Source organism: Cydia strobilella, chromosome 9, assembly GCF_947568885.1.
Source record: "Cydia strobilella chromosome 9, ilCydStro3.1, whole genome shotgun sequence".
NCBI lineage: Eukaryota > Metazoa > Arthropoda > Insecta > Lepidoptera > Tortricidae > Cydia > Cydia strobilella.
Genome location: NC_086049.1, coordinates 8,475,716 through 8,499,840, shown reverse-complemented (window position 1 = coordinate 8,499,840; position 24,125 = coordinate 8,475,716). Strand labels below are relative to the sequence as shown.

Here is a 24,125-nt window from a genome sequence, read left to right as displayed (position 1 = left end):
TGGCGTCCCTTGGGGTTGCTGGCTCAACACGAATAGCACAATCTTATGTTATTACCCGAACGAAATCGAATAGTTCAAACACAAGTAGGAGGCATTCAGTGTTAATTCATTTAAGTCAGAATCCCTCAGATGCCCAATTCCGTATACCTACTAGGATCCTTAAATTCATTGTCTGTTGCATACTGTGTTCAACAGTTTCGTTAAGTTTATTTTAACAAGAAACTGACCTGCTTAAATTAGGTTTCGTACGTATACCTACAATGCTCTTTAATTTGCCTGTGAGACTAATCGTATAGTATTTTAAATATTTTCCTCAACAATTTTTTCTTATTTTTTCAAACGGAGTACTTATCTACAAGCAAAGCTCTCCACGTGAATGCTAGTAAATAAGCGGCGTTACGCTTGCAACTCGCGTCCAACAGAGTCCTGTCACTTAGTAAGCGGCAGTGCGCGGCATCGCGCGTGGCAGGCGCCAGGCGGAGCACGGCCACCTGCTCATGTGACAACACGGAGCGGAGCTAGGCGGGCGCGTCTCGTGCTAGTGGCAGGATGCGGTGGCGCGCGCGCTCCACCACCTCGCGCGCCAAGGAGCGCGCGAACATAAGCTTCTTCATCTTCATCATGTTCTTCGCGGTATTCGGAGTGATCGTGCTTACGGAACTGCTGCTACTGGAGCGCCCGCCACTCGCCTCTTCCAGGTCCCGATATAGCGACGACGTGCAGGTCAGCTTACAAAACATTCAATTGTTTACGGATTTTGTGAAGTGTGAAGAGCTTTTTTGGTGGTTTGATATTAAATAAAGGTTCAGCATTGTGCTTTGATAATATTGTTTGATAATAACGAAACAATAAGTTTTTTTATTATGGTTAAATGTAGCCGAAATAGTGATAAAACTGAGCTAATCAGCTTTATTTTGATAAGAAATTTACATTTACATTTATTTAACTGGACAATTTTCCTTATCATCAGTTTAGTAGGTAGGTATACCAAAAGTGCACTCAAATGAGTAGCTATACTGTTGTACTGTTTTACTATTAATACTATTTTATGGTTAGTGTAATTGAAGATTATTAATCATACATGAATGATATACAGGGTGGTTTATGTTTGGCCCATGGAACGGCAGCCTAACTAACAAACGAACAATAGTTAAAAAGATTAATTTGGCGTCCTGAGAATTGGTGAAAAGGCTGGGTCATTGTCTCATAATAAAATGAGTAGGTATTAAGGTACCTATATATTTCATTATTTACCTACCATCAACTTCGTATCCATTTGCCTCACTTCTTCTATTACAATCAGTGTCGCAAGGATAATATTAATAAATCAATGAGTAAAAGTATATTATTAAACGTATCTTTGACTACCGATCTGGCTTAGTGGGTAGTGACCCTGCATGTAAAACCGATGGTCCTGGGTTCGAATCCCGGTAAGGGCATTTATTTGTGTGATGAACACAGATATTTGTTCTTAAGTCTTGGGTGTTTTCTATGTATATATGTATTTGTAAATTATATATCGTTATCTGAGTAGGTACCCATAACACAAGCCTTCTTGAGCTTACTGTGGGGCTTAGTCAATCTGTGTAAGAATGCCCTTTTTCGTTGTTTTTTTATATATTTTATATATTTTAATAATTTAATTATTGGTATATTATGTATTTCTAGAGTCCGGAACACAGGTAACTGGAATAAAACTATTACAGAAGAAATACTTTTGATGCATTGTCTCCTCCGCTTCTATTGAAGCTGGCTGTATTAGTATAATTAAAATCGTGAAAAATGAATCAACATATTTATTGGTAAAATTGCGTTATTATAAGTATAGATAAGATTGTCGGTAACGCACGTATTATCTAGAACTTTTTTGTTGTCCCATTTTTAGGACTAGGAACCCCTATATATAGTTTCGCCATGTCCGTCTGTCTGTCTGTCTGTCCGAGGCTTTGATCCGTGATCCTTAGTGCTAGAAAGCTGCAATTTGGCATGGATATATAAATCAATAAATCCGACAAAGTCGTAATAGGTATCTATAAAAAAAAAATTTTTAGGGTACCTTCCCCTACATGTAAAGTGTGGGTGTATTTTTTTTTGCTTCAACCCCACAGTGGATAGGTCTTATACAAAACGAATAGGGTTCTTCAACAAACATTTTTTGTTAACGTTAATATTTTCGGAAATAATCGCTCCGAAAGAAAAAAAATCCCCCCCCCTCTACCTTTTGAACCATGGGTCCAAAAAATATGAAAAAAATCGTAAATACAGAGCTTAAGAAAGACATCAAATGAAAACTATAGCGAACATGATCAGTTAAGCCGTTTTTGAGTTATCGCAAAAAGTCTTCCCTTTATAGTAAATAGTAGATTGTTAACCAAGGATTGAAATGGTGCCTTTCACCCGAGTTAATGACTACTTTTTATTTCGAATCCGAGGAAAGTAAAAAACATGTATTAAAAAAAACATGACTAAGTATACTCGTAAACTTACATAGTACTTCTTAAAGTTAGGTACTTTCAATTACCAGTTTAGGTAAAAGTAAGTACTTATCGTTATTTATGGAATAGGAAGTTAAATATCAAAATAGAAACTGTCCAACAAATCCATTTAATTTTAAAACTAACACGGGACTTAATCGCGTACAAACTTACGTTTATTTATGGCCTGACGTTTCGAACGTGAAAATCATGAGTGAAAATCGTGTTACTTTAAATCAATCAATCCATTTAAGACCAAATTTTAATTGCTTATCGTAAAATAAAATAAAAAAACGTACTTGGAATGTAAAATGCTCTAGTGCAGAAACGTATCAATTTCTGTTTACCTTGTAGAACAACAATGACCCACTTTCTGAGCATGAGAAATGAAATTGATTTTTCATTGAAAGTAGGTCGTTGTTGTTTGAAGAAGTGTGCAGAAAATGATACGTTTATGCACTAGAGCATTTTACTTTCCAAGTACGTTTTTTTCTTATTTTTTAAGATAAGCAATAAAAATTTGGTTTTTAATGGATTTGTTGTACAATTTCCATTTTGAAAATTAACTCCCCATTCCATAAATAAAGATACTTTTGCCTAAATTGTTATTTGAAAGTATATAAGCTCAAGAAATACTATTTAAATGCACATGTATTTTACTTTCCTCGTATTCGAAATTAAAAGTAGAGTGTTTAACTCGGGTGAAAGGCACCATTTCAGTCTCGGGACTACTGGCACTCTCACTGCGTTCGAGCACCAAACTACCTCGACAGATGTGGGTGTCTTTCATCCCTTGGTTAACAATCAACTATTTAAATATTCCTGAATCATGTAGGTATGTCATAATGTATATTGAACAAGCCTCGGATTTTTTATCGCATGAACGTAATATACTCACGTGAAATAAACGTAACTAATCAATGAATGCATTATAAAATATACCATAACGCAATAATCTCATGAAATACTTATCTCATAATCTCATAAATATACACGTCCGTATGTGGGTCAGTTTTTCTTTGTCTCATGATTTCAGCTTTAATAAATATTACTTACGAGTATTTATGATTATTGTTGTAGGTACCTAGGTAGGCTAAAGTGCCATGCCCTCGAAGTTTTGAAAATTACGAATTTTCAACATGATGTAATTTTGCAATCTTCTCATATTTTTATATAGGGCACGGAATTTTCCATTTCCAGAAAGCTTTTTTTTTTCTTGTTAAATTTTCTGGTAACAATTGAGAACTTTTCCAACTTTGAGGAAACTTTCCGCTACTTGTACATCTGTAGCTGTAGGTAGATCCTTTCAGTAAATCAACTCCTACGTTTATCTAAACTAAAGAAACCCGTGATAATCTTTTCCTGTCATAAAGACGAACTGATCACAATAACCCCCTTCGCTGAATACTGACAATCGACTTGTTATTCTCCTTTCTGCTTTTCTACCCGCGGAGATCCAATTTGTTGGTTCATTGAGCTTTGTTGTCCTATCAATCGCTGTTGTTGTCATGTGCTATTTCCTGTGTGGAATGGAAGGTAAGGTCAACTTTGGTGAGACCGGGAAAATTATGAAGTTACGTTTGTGCGCCCTTAGGACTATCCATTGATCTGGATCAAATTCAAATTACTTATGTGCTTATGTAAACTACCAACTTAAGCTAGCCATGACAACCATTTATCCCTCAAGTAAATATTATTTGAAGGGCACACGGAAAGAACATGTCTAGTCTAGTCACTTTAGTAACATTTTGAGTAATCACGTTTTTAAAGTTTGGAACAATGTCAAAATGTATGATAATTCCGTGACTAGGAATTTTTAAAGTAAAATAAGTTGTGTATAATATTATATTATACCGTGGTAACAAAACATATAAGTAATAAGTTCATTAAATGCTCTATATTTTGAGATGAAAATCTCATTTTCCGAAAAAAGTGACTAGACATGTTATTTCCGTGTACCCTTCAATTTATTATAAGTACAGGTAAGTAAGTACATTAAGTACAAATAGGTTTTAATTCAATTCAATTCAATTCAATACATTTATTTCATGTAACCAAGACAAATTTTATTAGTAACACTTACAAAACTAAGGGGTTAGTAGGTAGGTACAGCTAGACTTAAATTTAAAACAAAATAACACTAACGGGAGAATGCAATCCCTCGCAGTGTGACAAGTAGGGACAGTCAACCCTGTCCGCTATCATTCGCAGAATGCTGTTGGGACTGCCGATGCCGCGCACCCGGCGCACCAGGGATGCCGCGCGCGCACGCATGGTAGTGTAGAAACAGTCCACGCGCGCCGCCTTAGAAGAGCCTTAGAAGCCTTAGAAGAGCTATGAAGAGCCTTAGAAGAGCTATGACCCTTTTTATAATTTTTACACTTAATGATGCTCAATAACATTTTAGAATCAGAATCAGAATCAGAAACAGAATGCTTTATTTGTAAAACATAGGTATACATGGGTCTTAGGTGTAGGTATACATTGAGCAATATGTTTTGCCGGTTGGCATACAAATGTCAAAGAGAACGAGAATCTAATTAATATGGAATTAATGTTTATATCTCATCTAGGTATTCTTTTATGAAGTAATATGCTTTATTTACTAGGAATTTGAAAAGTTCTTTTTTAAATATATGTACGTCCTGTAGTTTCTGTTGTAGTTTGTAGTTATGTGTTGTTAGATATGTTTTTACGAAACATATATGCTTTTTCAGGGTAATTCGTCCAAATGGAACATCGCTTTAAATAAAATTGGCCAAGAGAATGTCGGGCCATGCTCAGTGTAGGGTCCGTTCCGTAGTTACCATTCTGTCAGAATAGGCTAAACGGGGGCTATCTATTAGTGTCATGTACACACAAGCAAAAGGGCGTATAGTTTCGCAGCGCTTTGTACAGTCGCCATCAGATATATCGGAGCGGCTAAGGTGCTCACAAATATCTCAACACGCCTCTATTGTCAGGGCGTTAGAGCGCGTGTTCAGATACTGTGAACAGTTGAACACCTCGGCCGCTCCGATATATCTGATGATCTGATGGCGACTGTACGTCTTTCTTTTTACTAAGAAGAGAAGATTATATTCGCTATAGTTTTCATTGAAAGTATTTATTAAGCTTTTATTTTACGATTTTATATACATATATGTATATCTTTTACCCTATTCATCATATTAGGTACTCTAAATTTTTTCTTTACATTTTATTTTACGACTTTTAGATTGGTTGATTTATATGTATATCCATGCCCTTTTTCAGCTTTCTAGAACTAACGATCACGGAGCAAGCCTCGGATAGACAGACAGACAGACGGACATGGCAAAACTATTAGTTGACTACGGATGTACGGAACCCTAAAAAGAGCTTTGTGCAAACAATCGATATTTAAAAGCTCATGAAAAAAGTCGTTACTGAAATGGTTCGTCTTTGTAAAGTCGTAGGTGTATTGCGATTTTGAAAATTTGATACCAACATCAATAACATTCGTCTCGCTCCGTCCCTGTCGCACAAATATTTTAGTCCAAGCGTTAGGTACATATTGCAGCGGTTCTCAAACTTTTTTGGTGAACCCTTTTGGATCGCGAAATATTTGACGGAGCCCAAAATGAAAACATTTCTTTCATCACTGGGGACCAGATATACCTATAGAAGAGCTGGTGTTAATTAATATTAACAAGTATTTTCGCGGAGCCCCAACAGAGGCATTACGGAGCCCTAGGGGTCCGCGGAGCACACTTTTGAGAATGGCTGACATATTGATACCATATTGTGACCATAGTTACCTTTTAACAAACACTGAATATGCCTCCAAAGCAAGTGTAGAGTAGTGGTAGGTATTCTATTCGTCGAAGCATTTTCAAAAACAGAACTAAAAAGGCTGCCGGGTGCCCTATTTTCCGGAAGTAATAAAACAGGCACCTGTGAGCCGTGCAACAGTTTCAACTGTTTCATTTGCAAATGGTTTTCACGCAGTTTTACTTTTCCTTTAGCCAATTTTTTCTCTTTAATAAGGTACCTGTGCCAAAGAAGGTTTAGCGTTATATATGTATATGTTTTTACGTTTAATATGAACATGCAGTTTTGTCTATGCTACTAGCGAATGTGGACGCAAAATTTTAACCCATTCACAATTATAAACATATGTATATACATGTATATGTATCTTTGGAGCAGGTACCTTATTTAGTATTTTTAAGTTCCCTCCCAATGATTTTATTTATTTTTCACCTCAGCAGCTCGAACAAGCCTACTTTCGTCACTCCCTGGAGTGAGGAAAGTCGCACTTTCCTCACTCCAGGGAGTGACACAAAGTAGCTTTTTAATTTAGTGAAGGCCATGAACTGCCACTTCATACTTCTATTACAAATTCGTTTTTTAGTAGTAGTAGTAGTAGTAGTAGTAAACTCTTTATTGTACAAATATACATAATAAAAATTACATTGTACAAATAATAAGATGTACAAAGGCGAACTTATCCCTTTGAGGGATCTCTTCCAGTTAACCTTTGAGTACCTTTGAGTTTGAGTTTTTTTATTTATTTTTTCTCTGTATTATTCTGTGTAATTCGAAATACATTTTAACTTTTAATATGTTCTCACTACTGAGATGAAAAATTATATGTGCAACACGAGAGCAAAGTTATTTTACATCTCGTGTTTTTGAGTCCCTCGCTACGCTCAAGATACTAACTTTAGAATCTTAGACTTAAATTATAGAATCTTTCGCTTTCTCGGGACTCAAACACTCGCAAGAAAAACAAACTTTCCTCTCTTGTTGCACATTAACTATATTTCTAATTACATAAAAACAAGTGGAATTTCCACTTCAAACCGTGGAAAATAATCATTACTTTTGTCTGGTTTATAACTTTATTGGACTTTAGGTACGTATAAAATATTGTAAATGCTGCCGAGTGTCTACATTAACACTTGGTAGGTACCTAAAAATAATAAATCTTGGTAGGTAATATGGAGGCATAGGTATTTCATAATAATTGATTTTAAAATATCCAGTATAATATGAGACAGTTCAAGAATTTAACACCTACGAAATTCAAGTCTACTTGAAACTAAATATAGACAGTAAAAATTATACCGACACAGTATTTATCGTACGTTCACACCGATAGTTCCAGTTCCATGATATTTTCACGTCACGTCGCTAATTTTCTTGCTTGAAACATACTGCGGACAGTGCGCCACAAGTGATCGTGGCGCTACTTTCTGACGGATTACCGCGAACCATTTCTTTCGTCTATTTGCGTTTCTATCGCTCGAATATGTAAGAGTGATAAAGAGGGGATAGCGAAATTTCAATTTGAAGTCAGCACATAGTTTATTGGTTTCCATGTTGTTTCCAAGTTTAACCACTGGTCAAATGTTTCTATCTAATATTGTAACAAGTCACCTATACAATATTTATGTCTACAAATTAATGTCAATGAATTGAGAATGAGAATGAAACTAGCGTCGTTGTAGCGCTGCTGTAGTCGCTATCCAAATTATAATCTCGCGCTAGAGGTGACATTTGGGTCTGACGGGCGGTTAGTTCCCGTTTCGCCGGATTCCTGTTTCGCCGGATTTACTTTAGTACGTCACAATCCGAGTATACGAGAATCCGACGAAACACGACTCCGGCGAATCGGGAACTAACCCGAGGGGCTATGTAGGGACACTAGGGACATCCCAATTAAGTGCCGAAGGGATGAAAGTGAACGTGCTTCTATTAAACTAATTTTGTTACGTACCGTGCTCGCAACAATATAAAACAGAAAATCGTGCTATTTTTTGTCCATTTGTTTTTTCTTAGCTATAGGTACTCTTAAAAGCTTACTCCAAATGTGTAAATGGTTCAATAGGAGCAGGGGCGTAGCTAGAGGAAATGGCGCCCAGGGCAGGCACCAAATTTGCGCCCCCCCAAACGTAGCCTGTAGACCCCCGAACTAACAGAGTTCGACGCGGCGGGAACAATCAATGTTTTTGAAAATAATTTAATATTTTTCGCCCGTTTTGGCGCCCCCCCTTGGACGGCGCCCGGGGCACGTGCCCCCCCCCAGCCCCCCCCCTAGTTACGCCACTGAATAGAAGAACTCTGGTCCTAAAGGAATCTAATTGCGTAGCAAACCGGGGACAGCGCTCAAAATACCAAGATTTATTTATTTATTTAAACTTTATTGCACAAGCAAAGAAAAATGTACAAATGGCGGACTTAATGCCAAAAGGCATTCTCTACCAGTCAACCATTAGGTCAAACAGAGACATAAATGTTGGTGCAGGATAGATTCATAAATTATAACGAGAAATAGAACCAAAAAAAATCAAATATTATGTATATATATATATATAAACATAATACCGTAAACTAACAAAATTATGATTAAATACTAATACTTATATGATATACTAAAGATAAACTAATACATATTAGTACATACAAGATGGAGAACATTATTTAAATTCTTCTGACAGAAGATGCTTGCGGAGTAGACGCTTAAAAACAGGCTTGCTTGGGGCTTGTCGAATCGAGAGAGGGAGGGAATTCCAGAGACGGATTGCCTCAACGGCGAAAGAGTTGGACATAAAACCAGTACGGTGAGAAGGGATGGAGAGTTTGAGTGAGCGGGAGGAACGCAGTTCACAGCCTGGACGGGGGGCGACAAAAGTGAATTTACATTTAAGATATCCTGGTGTAGAAGGCTCGAACAAGATGGAAAATAATATACTCAGGATTCTAAGGGACCTACGCCGACGGATAGAAAGCCAGTTGAGCTGACGTCGATAAAAAGAAACATGGTCGTAAGATTCAATAGTGCGCAAATTCGTTCAAATATGGGTAGCATTAAATAAAACTATGAAAACGGATTATATCGCGTATATTGAATTTATAATACATCCCGACGTTTCGAACTCTTTACAGCGTTCGTGGTCAACGGGTGACCACGATATAATCCGTTTTCATAGTTTTATTTCATGAGTAACTATCGCGGTAACCGAAGACAATATTATATGGGTAGCATTGTTAGAAAACACAGAATAAATAATATAAATGTAATAAAATATAGCCTTTTTATATTTTCATATAAATGAATATGCATGAATTTTCTGTCGGTGAAACTTGGCAGTTGTTGCAGTATGAATGTATTTGACGGGTAGTTACCTAAATACTTTCAGTCGATCTTTAGGTTCTTTTTCATTTTATTGCGCTATATAAAGTTTACTAAATAAACAAATCCACATTTACCGCCCAATTACCACTGTTCACATGTTGCAATGAATAAGAATCAAATAATGAATTGCCTGAAAATAAATATTTCAGGAAGTATCATAAAAATAAACAAATATATGAGGCCGATATTATTAGCTGGTACTAGCCTAATGGGCCAGTCATCTTAAGCCTAAAAAAGGTCGGAATGAGAGATAATAAGCTAGAAATTCGTATACACCTTCGTTATGACGTATTAAAGGTTCTCTTAAAAGTCGACGCATATATCGTGTGCGCGTCAGAAGTTATTCAAGGTCAAATGCTATACAAATCTATTTTTCGCGGATATTTCTATATCTCCGATGTTATTTACATGTAGGTAGGAGCTATAGAGCATAAAATTTGGGACGGGCACAGAAAGCGTTAGGTAGCAAACATTTTTTCATGAGATGAGCCATTTTCAAGATTTCCAGCTTATTATCTCTCATCCGAGGTGAAACCCTTAATTGAACTGGACCATAACGTATTGTTAGGTTACCACCGGGTTGATGATGAAAACTAATACTTGTACCAATATTTTAACTTTATTCGTTCGTTACCAACATAATAACGACCAATTTACAATAAATATTCCAAGACGTCTACACTGTAACTCGTCTGTACACGAACTGCCCCTTGTCACAGTGTACCCGCCTTTTAATAACAATTCAACATGGCGGGAACCAGTGACAAGTAAGGGTCAACTGATACTCTTTTTTAAGCTAATCGTAAAAGTAAAAATGATCAAAATATAAGCTATTAATAAATAATGATCCTTACAAACAGTGTTGCTAACAGTATCCAATCCATTACTTACACATAAGTGACATAAAAGTTTATACTAGAGTAGCATCCAAGCTAAAGTAGCTAAACATTAATCAAATCGTGGAGTAGGTACCTATCTGAAGTCGTGACACTCGATCACAAGGTCAGCGCCAGTAATATTGATCGGAAATAACCACAATTAATGCTGCAATTTACGGGTTCCCTTTTTAGGGTTTCGTAGTCACCTACACCTAGAAACCTTATAGTTTCGCCATGTCTGTCTGTCTGTCTGTCCGAGGCTTTGCTCCGTGATCGCTAGTGCTAGAAAGCTGCAATTTGGCATAGATACATAAATCATGCATCGCGACAGAACGGTATAATAAAAAGTATAAAAAAAATTTTTTTAGGGTTACAAAATGTTTTTATTTTCATTTTTTTTGCTTTGTCCTAATGGGTATAATGAATAAAGGTAAAAAAAAAACATTTTTTGATATAGGTAATATTTTCGGAAATAATCGCTACGAAAGAAAAAAAATATGTGTTTTGAACCATGGGTCCAAAAAAAAAGAGAAAAATCAAAAGCTTAATAAATAAGTACTTTCAATAAAAACTCGTTTTTGAGTTATTGTAAAAAATCTTCTTTTCTTAGTAAAAAAAGACGTACAAATACAAAGCGCTGCAAAATGCGCCGTATGCTTGTAATGTATCTACATGATACTTACTAATAACCCCCGTTTGGCCTATTTTGACAGAATGGTAACTACGAAACCCTACACTGAGCATGGCCCGACATGCTCTTGGCCGATTATTTATTTAATTACTGTATGCAACGTATGTTATCGTAATAATGAAATAGGTATTTATTTATGTGCTATATTCATCAATGTTATCGAAATTGTCGTTTTACAGTACTTAGGTAACATTTATACGTCATTATGACGTCCGTTATGTCATTATGACGTCGCTGAGGTCACTGCTACCTAGGAAGTATTTCTATAGTATTTTTCAAACAGCTCGGGTACGATGACAGATGTCATCGCCATAAAATGTCTGAAAACGCAAAATCTCGCAAAATTGTATTGAAATGACATCTGTCAGTGCTTGACCTTGACATAGTTGACATACTAATAGCCAATATATGACACTATGCTTACCACTATTGACAGTGACTTAAGGTTATAGATGACAGTCATGTGCTGGGACAGTGACGAGCGCTCAGACTCGGATGGGTCTCAATGTCATTGTCTTTAATTGACGTCTAGTACCCACAAGTCCTACAACACAAGCCTTACGCAGCGTACTACGTAGGCGAACAACACGCGAACGCGAAATGAAGCGATGCGGCCCGGGGTGAATCAATCCTTTGATACCTATAAAAGTGTCCTACTTGGGTAGCGTGGGCGATCTCGTTGCGAACGCGAACGCCGTGGGCCCGCCGAGTTGTTCGCTTACGTAAATAAGACGCTGCGTTACTGAGCTTACTCGTACTGTGGGACTAGGTCGATCTGTGTAAAAAAGTGTCCTATGATATTGTGTACCTTTATTTATAAGTATTAAGTATGTACAAGTACCTACATATAATCATAATCATAATCATTTATTGTATAATATTAATATTACATGTCAGTTATTTACAAAAAATATTGAATATAAAAGTTGATTAATAATATAGGCAATAATCATTAATATAATTAATTATAATAATTATACACTAGGTATAACTCATAATTTAATTTTTTAAAAATTCGTCGAAACTGTAAAATGTGTGCTCGAGAAGCCATTTTTTTAATTTCTTTTTAAAACAAGCTAGAGAAGGAGCCGAGGTGATTGACACTGGCAACCTGTTATATACAGTCGGGCACATCACGTGAGTTATCTTCTCCGATCTCGCTAGTCGGCGCTTTACCGGCAACAGCCTGTTCGGGTGACGAAGCACGCGGGCTGAGTCGGAGCGTTTTTTAAAATGGCACATATTTTTGTAGGCGTACGTGGCAATCTGTAATATTCTTAGGGACGGCAAGGTTAGTATACCAAGTTCCTTGAAGTAGGGCCTTACGGAGGTATCTTGGGACAGCTGCATCACCGCGCGCACGGCTCTTTTTTGGAGTCGGAACGCGCGCAGCCAGTCCGCGGCGCGCCCCCACAGCTCTGTGCCGTACTGCAGTTGCGAGTGGATGGTTGCAAAGTAGCACGTCCGCACCACATGTCTCGGCACGACTCGAGCGAGGCGGTGCAGTGCGAAGCATGCACCCCCTAGCTTCCCACATAGCTTATCTATATGGGGAGCCCAGGACAGCTTTCGGTCGATTTCGAAACCCAAGAATGTGGTCGACTTTACCTGCTGCAAACATACGCCGCCAGCGCGAACCTTTAGGGGTCTCGGTGTGCGGCCACCGACTTGAAAATGGATAAAATCGATATCGCAATAGGTACTTTAAATATTGTAATAAACTTATGAACCTGGCTCCAACACCTTTCTAGTGTCGAACTTGTAAGAATATTTAATATTTATTGAAAATCCATTTTCAAACGTTTTCTCAAATACTGTCAGAAGAGCCATAAATTTTTGATGCAGTAATTAAGGAAAGGTTAGCTTATCGCTCCGCGGCTCTAGTTCGTGTATCTTTCAAACGTAATCAATGGGGTGGAATTCTTAAGGTATCTCATTAAACCTACAGCTTTAATTAAGTAGATATAGTTGATAAATGTGTCAATTTTGAATTGAAATAGAAATATTAAATTTCAGACAGGTATTACACTTTTAGATCTCAAAAATCATGTTTGAACCAAGTAAACTGATTTCTGATAAAATGTTTTAGTGAAATTGACATGTAGAGCCAAGTAAGAACCACGTAAATCGAAAGTTCGGTTTCTGCCTCTCTATCACTCTTGCCTATTTGATCGATCGATCGTATCAATGTCTATTTTAAATAGTTACATAAGTATAAAATCGATCTAATCAGAATGATTTTTAGTCGCGAATCATAACATTTCCCGATAAAGCTTCCATAGACTAACATCCCGGAGCATTATTAGCAAAATCACAATTAATTTCTTAATTAAATTTATTAAAAGTTTTATTTAAGAAAATTAAAAAATATATAGTTTTTAATGCTCTGGTCATGCTCTGAAAGTTTGTATAAAAGTTTGTATTGTATCTAGAGCAGACCAAACTTGGTATGTTATGAAAATAATTTAAGTTTTAATAAAAAAAAAACTGAAATGTAATGATGTGGTATATTTTTAGAATCGCCTCAAAAAGCCCTTTCATATATATTTGTTCCTGAGTCATGGTTGTTTTCTATGTATATAAGTATGTATTTATCCATATAAATAAGTATGTTTCTATCGTTGCCTAATGCCTAGTGTTTGGGGTTAGATCGACCTGTGTAAGATGTCCCCAATAATTATTTATTTATTTATATGGTACCACACGCGATAGGTTTCCAAAAAAAAATTTTTTTGCACCGTACAAAAAACATAATTATGACAGCTCTTCTTAGTTTTTGTTTTGACCTTTAGCTTTCGTGTGCCAAATGGCTACAATGTACAGTTTTTACATCGATTTGCGGTTTTTCTTTGGAATTGGGCTCGTACGCCGTCCACTATAACTTAATCAGGTTTCTCGTAATCTAAACTTAACTCGGGTGAAGCATCCATTTCTGACTTGAAATATTGATGGACCAAATATCTTGACAGATCTAGGTTGCTTTCCCCCCTTGGTTAACAATCTGGTATCTATTCATGGTAAAACAATCACAAAAATTATCTGCATAAGATGCCATTGATGAGAAATCCATTTTCAATTTTGCACGCCTGCAAAATGCCTGAAAAAAGCCTGTGTTTATCATATACTTTGTAAATATTAAGACGAAAAGAAGACGAAATCACGTGAGAGCTTCTCCATACAAACGTGTGATTCTCCATTTTCCTCTGGAAATTAACATTATAGATAATATTTTATACGCTATTTGATGTATTTTTATTTTAACCAGAGCTTGATTTGATATTTTTGATTTTTTTTTGTTTTTTTTTTTTCGATTTTTAAATTAAGAGCCAACAGGAGCTGAGCGAATTCTCAATTTTGAGATTTCAAACTGATTATCTCCGTCGCGCTGACGGGGGCGGCGCCGCCATATCCCCGTGTGTGTGGTGCACGCACACAGACGCGCACGTCATTTGCGCTCACGGACCTTATGCCTGCAAGTCGCGTCGCGGTCGCGGCCCGCTATATAGGCATATCATAGGCTATAGCTAGTTCTTACAAACTTTTTCTGTTAGCTTAGCTCGCTACCACCACTGAGCGTTTACTTATTTCCTGTTATTGTGATTTAACCTTGATTTTAGGTAGCTGAATTCAATATCCTTCTACAACCTGCAATCCAAATAACATTTTGACTTTTACAGGAGAGTAAAAAAACAATCATTTCTTTTCTCGTTTCCGTGCGGAAAGTATCAACTTTCGACACGCTGTGCTATTAGTACCGACATTGTGCAACGAGGGGGGTAAGTGAGATTTTGTAAAGGAGGAGTTTACAATATTCTTACCCCCGGAGTTACACACAATGGTTTTCGTTACACTTGTGATGAAAAACTAAATTTTCAGGGAAATAATTATAAAATACGGTAACATTTCAAATATTCGTCCGCCATATTGTCATTTCTTAACAGGTTAGGCATCTAAGGCACAGACCTTCGGCATTCAGCCACGATTGAAAATTTTGTGTAAAAATATTTTAAACGGCCATTAAATTAATCCAATTAAATATTATAAACAAAAATACTAAATTATAATTGTCAGTATTTTAGAAGTAAAACTCCCTTACACACCCTTATACTTTAAACAAAGTATTTTACTTATAACTTACTTGGTTCGTACTTCGTATGAATTAGTGACATATCTAATTAAAAAAAGAAAGCTATAACTCCCGCGGGAACAATATAGGCCTTTTGTTTTCCCTTCAGTACACCTGCATGAAATAAGATCTTTTCGAGCAAGTGTGATGAAAAACAAATTTGTCGCTCTCCGGCTTCGTTGATTAGAAAAAAAGAAACCCTCAGGTTAGATAAAATTATCATAACAAAGAAACATGTGACATGAGATATTTCTTACGTTGATGTAATTATACAGTTTTATTAATGGTCCGTTTTTTATTTATGAGTCAGATTTTGATTAAAATAGGTATGTTTGAAGAGCTCCTAATCCTGGTCGGAATGAATAAGAAACCCCAATTTGGGACAATGGTCTAGTCTACAAAACGTTCAAGGTGGTTAAAAATATAGTGTAAGCTGTTCGCATTAAAAAACCGCAAATCGATGTACAGGTTAGCCGTTTGGTACACGTATACTAGAGGTCAAAACAAAATTATCGACCCGCAGTTCCTAAAAAAAAATCCCTTGGGAGGGGAGTGCTGAAACTTTTTTTTGTATAAAAAATCTTTTTTTTTTTTGTATAAAAAAACTTTTTTTTTTAAACCTATCGTATTCTTCTCTTATCTATCATACGAAAGGGCTTTTTGAAGCGATTCTGAAAATATATCACATCATTACATTTTAGCCATTTTTCTTAAATTGAAACAAAAAGAATTTTCAAAACATACCAAGTTTGGGCTCCTCCAGATACGATATGGCTGATTTTTTTTTGTACAATATACCAAAAATGATACGTGATTTCCTCATATCTAACCCAAAAAAAGGAATTTTAAAAATAATTTTATTTATGAAATAAAACTATGAAAACGGATTATATCGCGTATATTGAATTTATAATACATCCCGACGTTTCGAACTCTTTACAGCGTTCGTGGTCAACGGGTGACTGAGGAAAAATTACAAAATGCAAAAATACCCACATACTAAAATAATGAACAATCATAGACTACAAACTTTAAGGCTGGTTGTACATGCAAAATCGGTTCATAAGGCTAGTTATACACTATAATTATTTTTCAAGTAAAGATATATATATATACGCGATAAAAATAAACTATGCCGGCTCCAACCCTACACCACGGACCCGAGAAGACATAGTTTCATAGTAGTGTCCGTTTTCATAGTTTTATTTCATGAGTAACTATCGCGGTAACCGAAGATAATTTTATTTAGTTTTTTTTTAAATACAAAGTGACACAGTTAGGTTTAAAGATCTTTATTTTCTTATAAGAATACATAATATTCACTTACACGAGAATTAATTGTTTTTTCACGCAAAATACATTTTATCGGTGAGCGCACACTTAACCTATAACAAATAACTTAATACTGTAGGTATTAACATATATGACTTAAACTAAAAGTATACAAATTAAACTAAATTAAACAAAAAACACTTTTTTTTGTTTTTTTTTGTCGGGTATATCAATAACTTATAAACAGAACAATTAGCAATGGAATGCGAGCGTAGTTGCTACGGCCCGGACCGGCCGTTCTACTTCAATACCTATTTTACGAGACTTATGGAACTGTACTGCAGATACGGTACATATTAATCATACAAGGATACGTAATATCCATATATCCAACGGGAAATACCTCTTTAACCCTTTAACTTGACCCCAAACTTGGTATGTTTTGAAAATTCTATTTGTTTTAATTTACAAAAAAAAATGGCTAAAATGAAATGATTTGGTATACTTTTAGAATCGCCTCAAAAAGCCCTTTCGTAAACCACACACGATAGGTTTTTGAAAAAAAAAATGTTTTTTTCCATACAAAAAAAAAAAGTTGTAGCACACCCTTCCTAAGGGATTTTTTTAGGAACTGCGGGTCAAAAATTTTGTTTTGACCTCAGTATGCGTGTGCCAAACGGCTAACTTGTACATCCATTTGCGGTTTTTCTTTGAAATTGGGCTTGTACGGCTGCCACTAATAGAGATACTAACTCCTAAAAATACGTATGATACCTCATTAGATTCGGAATGATGTCTAGAAAAATGTATTCGAAGCATTCCCACATAAAAAAAGTTCAAAAGCTATTAACAAAAAACGCAAACGTACCATTACGCAAAAAACAGCAAAAAATCACGTTTGTTGTTTGGGGAGCCCCACTTAAATATTTATTTTATTCTGTTTTTAGTATTTCTTGTTATAGCGGCAACAGAAATACATCATCTGTAAAAATTGCAACTGTCTAGCTATCACGGTTCATGAGATACAGACTGACAGATAGATTGACAGACAGTCAGACAGACAGACAGATATTATTTTAAAGGTATTAAATATTCTTTTAAAAATTAGAAAAAAATATGGTGCATTTAAAACATATCATGGAATATACTACGGTTATAAGTTGATAGTATGTAAAGTTATTTTTTCAACAAGTTAGGCAATTATTAAGTAACCACATTTTTCTCGAACTTTCGTCTTTGTTGTAAATAAAAAAAAAAGAAAATAATTGGCGTAAAAAGTATTTCGCCTCGTGGAGCCCTTTTCATATACATACTTAATAAGATCACGTCATAAACGATTTAATAGAAGTAATACTTTATTTAAAATAAATTTTAGAATAATAGTGAAAATTGTAAAATATAAAACAATATTTTAACCAAAGTATTATTAATTCTTTTTACAATCAAATGTATGAATACGTACTTAGAACTGATACTTTTCTAAATAACGAATAAATGGACTAAATTGTGTAATTAATTTTTAGTGCAAATCACCACAATTTGCTTCTAAAGAGCAAATCAGTGACCAAAAATTATATATGATTTTAATGTTTCGTTCATATATTCAGATTTGTGTATGAAAATGTGAAACTATTATTTCTAAAATAAATTATTCGTCCCTAATTTACACAATAATTATACCAAATTTGATCTCATAGCAACAGATATGTAGAAATAGAGGCAAACTGGACCGCAGAAGCCGACTTTTCCCCTCCCTTTTTCGCGGGTTACCAGGACTTAATCTCGTAGCTAGTGCGTCAGCTCAGCTTTGTATGAACCAAGGAATAATAAATAGTGTTAAACGATATCCCCTGAGGCCAAAGTGCATACTCACTTTACTTACTTCGCCTACTAAGAGGCAAATCGCGACTTTCAAAATGGTTTATCGATCTTATCACATCACTAGATTATCGACATTTAATGTCGACTATTGCCCATCACTTTTCTGTCTGTGTACGTATTTAGAAACTTGACCCCGCCCCTAAAATTAGTGCGATAAGAACAACTGCAGCTTAGGCGAAAAATCCTGCGTAAAAATCTCAAAAATCGAGGTTTTGTACTCGACTGTTTCCTCCTCCAAAACTTAACCAATCGTAACCAAATTTGGAAATCTAAATGATTATGAAATTGTCTGTGTCGGACTGTTTTGATTTTTTGGCTAATTGATACCAGTTTTGAATACCACGCCTCTCATTGCGGCATAGTCAGTGAGGCCATTTTTGGCCATGTGTGAAGGGCTCTAGCGCCTTAAAAAACAAAAATATCAAAAAAAGCAAAACACACCGACACAGATATTGACAATATTAATTTGTGTTGAAAAAATCATTGCTCTAGCTTCAAAAACCACGGAGGAAACAGTCGAGTACGTTTGTATGGAGAAATGACCACTCCTGTTGGCTCTTAAGTATTATAAGATTTGGGGGTTTTTAAAATTTTGTATGGAATTTGTTTGACGCTTCTAACTAGAGTATTGCCATTCTCGAGAACGTTTTTTGTTTTGTATGGAGAATATTCTCGCTCGAGGATATAACTCTACTTCTAAGTCTTATCTTAAAATAATCAAAAATCTAAAAAAATCGAACAAAGGGGCATATGTAGTTATGGTTAATATACAATAAAGGATGACTCACGTTAGACCGGGCCGTGACCGGGCCGGAGCTTCCGGCGCTTAGTTTTCTATGGAAAACATCACGTGATCACCTGTCATGTCATACAAAAGTAAGCGCCGGAAGCTCCGGCCCGGTCACAGCCCGGTCTAACGTGAGTCATCCTTAAATTGTGTATCAATATTTTCCATAATGTCGATATCCAGGGAAGAAAATGGGGACTACTTTGTATAGAGAAGCGGCTGTCCATTATCCTCTTAACGAGTCAATAACTATACACACTCCAGAGTCGCACGGCTTTTCCTTCGAACTTTTACTATAACGAAATAAGTACTAAAGCAATTGATTTGTTACAGGGATGGGAAGCCAAAGGTGATTCAGGCGCTGACGGCACGGATCCACCGCCACCAGCGCACGCGCCGCTCGACGCTGTCTGGCAGCCAGTCGCCGGCACTCGGTGAGCACATCTCCGATAGTTGAATGTTATGTTACACACAACATTGTTGTGTTGCGGGTGTCCATGGGCGGCGGTAATCGCTTACCATCAGGTGATCCGTCTGCTCGTTTGCCTCCTAATCATAAAAAAAACACACACACACACACACACACAGGGATGGGAAGCCAAAGGCGATTCAGGCGCGGACGGCACGGACGCTATCTGGCAGCCAGTCGAATCGCCGGCACTCCGCACTCGTATTCCCAAGACAAACCAACTTATATATGTAACTCGCGGTTACTTGTACGGATTTCGAAAACCAGTATTTGGTAAGCTACGAGAATTTACGCGTGCGATCAGTGTGATTCCAATCGCCAATATATGACTATAAATGACTAACCAACATTAAGCGCCACTTGCACCATCCCACTAACCCGGGGTTAACCAGTTAAACCGTTAATCCAGTGTCAAATTGTACTGGTAATCATGGTAACTCCATGGTAACTCCCTTTTAGGGATAAGTTCGCCAAACTAAAAATATAAATAAAATGTTATATATTTTCTTTTTATTTTGTTTTGTTTTAGGTAAACCTTGTGTTTATGTGCAATAAAGTGACATACACATAAATGTACATAGTATTATGGAACTTAAGGTCAGGAAACAATTGCAACCTATATGTTCGTGGATTCGAAACCATGCAGGCTGCTTGAGTTTTATTGAAACTGATATTTACCAGTTGCAATTTGGCGAAGGAACACATAGTATGTAAACAAGGCTAATCGCAATTAAGCGTAATTTTTCGTTTGGGTTAGTTAGAAGCTCACATGACACTTTCGTATAAATTAAAGTCTGCGAGATTATTTTGAAATGGATTGTTAAAAAACGCATCTTCGGGATCTCCTTTATGATACACCCGCGGCAAAGCCCTGCGATGAAGTTCAGGTAAGAGCTTTAAAAACTCGATGCTCCCGGCTACTCTTTGGGAATATACGGCCTGGGTTACATTCCTCTCATGCCGACGTAGCGTCGTAAATAATTACTAAATGCCAGCGTAAATGAATAGCCCAATAAGAATAATACAATACCAGACAATGCCATGAATAATGGGAAAGTCTGGGGAACTCTTAGTTTGTAGCTTTGTGCAAGAATCTAAGGGTTTTTTCACACACAATCAATGATGATAGGTTAATTATTATCCTAGTCTAGGCCAGTTATGTTTTTATGTTAGATACCACAGTAGGTCAATTGGCCAAAAAGACAAGTAAGTAACTAACAGTCATTCGTTTTATTTTTTTAATTTCATATCCTCGTATCGAAAAAAAAACATTCTGTATGTGACAACCAAATAAAGCTCAAAATTTCCATAGTAAACACACATTGCAATGGGAAACCCGACCGAAAACTACGATGAGTTTACATCTTTTTTTTTTTTTTTTTTTTTTTTTTTTTTTTTTTTTTTTTTTTTTTTTTTTTTTTTTTTTTTTTTTTTTTTTACTTTATTTAGAACACAAACAGTCACATATACAAATGGGTTTGAAGTACAAATGTACTTAACATACTTAAGAAAACAGACCTGGAGGTTCATTAGTAAGTACATAATGTTAACATACACACTAAACAGCAAAGATAAAAAGGAGATAAAAGAAAAACATTCCGGGAAAGTGGGACCCTCCGGGATTTGGACATAACAACTTTTGTGTCCGCATTAAAAAGTATAATAATTTGGCAAGGGTCGCGTAGAAATATTTGTTATGGTAAACATGCTGAGAATATTATTAATATGTTATTCTGCACACTTGTCTTGCGCACTTAGTTTGCGTTGATTTGGTTTTACTTATAACAAAGTGTTAAATCTATTCTCGATTATACATGAAACTATTAACATCATTACCAGCCTATAAACATCGCACTTTTGGGCATAGGCCTTGTTATAGGCACTGTAAAAACGTGAAAGCCCTAGATGAAGGCATACACACTAAATGAGATCTTGGAATAACGTTACGAAAATACCCCCGATGAGACCATTACTCGCAGCTGCCCTAAAAGAACCTTACCCATTTATTTCTGTGTAGGTATGTTTTGATGGTTCGGACATTATTACCTCCTTTAACTCGATTATTTGCATCGGACGCAAATAACTTACCGCGAATTACATACCTACTTTGTAAAATAGTAAAACATATATTTACTTAACAAATTAGGTTGTGTGTCACATATGGATAATCGTATTTTTTTATTTTAGCAGTATAAAGAAAATAACAAACCGAGTTGCGATACCGTTGCAGCGTTGACCGTTGAGCGTTGAACCATGTCATTGTCAATCTTCAGCATAAATGTTCAAACCAAAGTGACAATACCAAATTAATACCTACGCGTAAGCGACTTAAGCCTTAAATTGTTGAATAATTTCTGTACACTGAAAAGTTTCAAAAGTCGATCTAACCTCGTGAAACAGAAACGGAAGTACCTACATTAGTCGTTTTAGGCCAAGTTATTGTACCTACGGCTCTTTGTTATATTATGTAGGTATTGCATGAGAAACGTTATATTATTTGAGCATTTGCAGACCTTCATTCATAATTTAAGAGCATGGCTCTTGTCGGTGGAGTATGCGCCAGTTTTCTCGGTCCTCGGCCAGGCTCTTTAGGTCCCTGTAAGACACGACATTTGCTTTCGCTTTCAGTTGTTGTGTGTAGCTTGCTCGTGGTTTTCCGCGGCCTCTTCTCGCTTCTATCTTGCCTTCTAATATAGTGTTAAAGAAAGCAGACCTAATAATAGTAATAATTATGTGCTCTGATTATACGACATTTTATAGTGATCGGTGTGAAATGTAAAGTTTGAAAATGCATAACATATCTATAATCTTGGCATGAAAGATATTGCTTAGCTACCTACTTTGTCTAGTTTATTTTTAGGGTTCCGTACCCAAAGGGTAAAAGAGGGACCCTATTACTAAGACTCCGCTGTCAGTCTGTCCGTCTGTCTGTCACTAGGCTGTATCTCATGAGTATAGCTAGTAGCTAGACAGTTGAATTTTTTACAGATGATGTATTTCTGTTGCCGCTACAACAACAAATACTAAAAAGTACGGAACCCTCGGTGGGCGAGTCCGACTCGCACTTGTCTGGTTTTTTTTAATTGACAAAATTAATAAAATGTGACGTTCCGTGGCTAAAGGGTCCTTATGCTCGATATGAAGTTAAACATGGATCCTAAATCTACGTTATATAAGCTACCTAATACAAAAAAAATATCATGACCCTTACATGACCATACTATTTTTTGAAAAATCATCAAACCTAAGACACATCTAAAACCGCGTTTTTGAAAAAAAGTAAAAAGAAGTTTGAAACGCATTTTAACTATATTTCCGTTGGAAATTACGTAGATGATGATTGGTTATGTATCTTAAGGTGTTTTTCTTTAAATTGCACAGTCTCGGCGGCTTGCTGTCATCCACATAGGTGGTTTTCTGTGCTGTAATCAAACCCTAATTTGTCAATTTACAAAACTGTGTGGCTAATCTAACCACATTTCATACAATAATATCCATCAAGTTATTCGGGTTTCTTTGTGCTTCCCCGTTCTATTTATCCCAATCAGGTAAAAACCAATGTTTTTTTTAACAAACCACCTGAACTTCAACAGTAGGTATGTACATCGTAAACTTAAAATCAATAAACGTGAAACATTCATAAGTCTAATATCTCTCACTGACATACTGCGATTCTCCTAATTAAGAGTCTATAGCTCCCTATTTAGTTATTATATATAGGCATCCCATACATTATCTTATTCCAGACGCATTTTCTACTTAATTAATAGAATTTCCAAATAGAGATACAATCAGGGCCGTTAAGTAGGGTCGAGTCAAAGTAACTTAAGAGCAGATTTGCTCTTGACGTTTTTGTTTTAACAAGGGCGGGCAGCTTGGAGTTAATATAAGGTAGTATATACCTACTAAGGTAGTATATACCTACTTACTTGCCTGTTAGCAAAATGTATTTATTTACTTTGGCTGATGAATGTATTAAAATGGTGATTTACTCGTACTTAATTTATAAAGTTCTTAGGCAATGTAATAAATGCATAGAACTCGGAACTTTGGGATGTACATAATTAAAAAGTCTCAAAAGTATTCAATAAAGGCTTAAAACTTCTTCACTTATCAACTCATAATGCCCTTAAGAGTTTCAAGCGCGATGCATTTAATAAAACTATTTAAACTGTCGGCCGGACTGCTGGCTGCCTGCCAACTCGTGGTTGTAAAGTATTACTTTCGTTATTTTACTTGAAAATTGTTTCAAATTTCGTGTGTTATACCTACATCGGTCTCACTCAGATACCTTCATCAGGTTACAAATCCACCGCTGCGCTGCCACGTTAGGCAAAATACGTACCTACTTTGCATTTTATGCTAATTTTTTTGAACAAACTCAA

General features: G+C 36.1%; 2 protein-coding genes across 2 annotated transcripts in view; one reads left to right on the top strand and one right to left on the bottom strand.

The window, feature by feature from the left end:
• LOC134744237 (26S proteasome non-ATPase regulatory subunit 12) overlaps window positions 1-24,125 on the bottom strand; it is a 423,568-nt gene that overhangs the window by 50,240 nt on the left and 349,203 nt on the right. The gene's annotated exons all lie outside the window — the stretch shown is intronic.
• Window positions 390-24,125, top strand: part of LOC134744205 (uncharacterized) — a 52,525-nt gene continuing 28,789 nt past the window's right edge. The window contains exons 1-2 of the mRNA XM_063677924.1: window positions 390-723; window positions 19,605-19,705. Coding sequence (XP_063533994.1) covers window positions 550-723; window positions 19,605-19,705 — 275 coding nt within the window. The 5' untranslated portion in view covers window positions 390-549. The remainder of the gene's footprint in view (window positions 724-19,604; window positions 19,706-24,125) is intronic.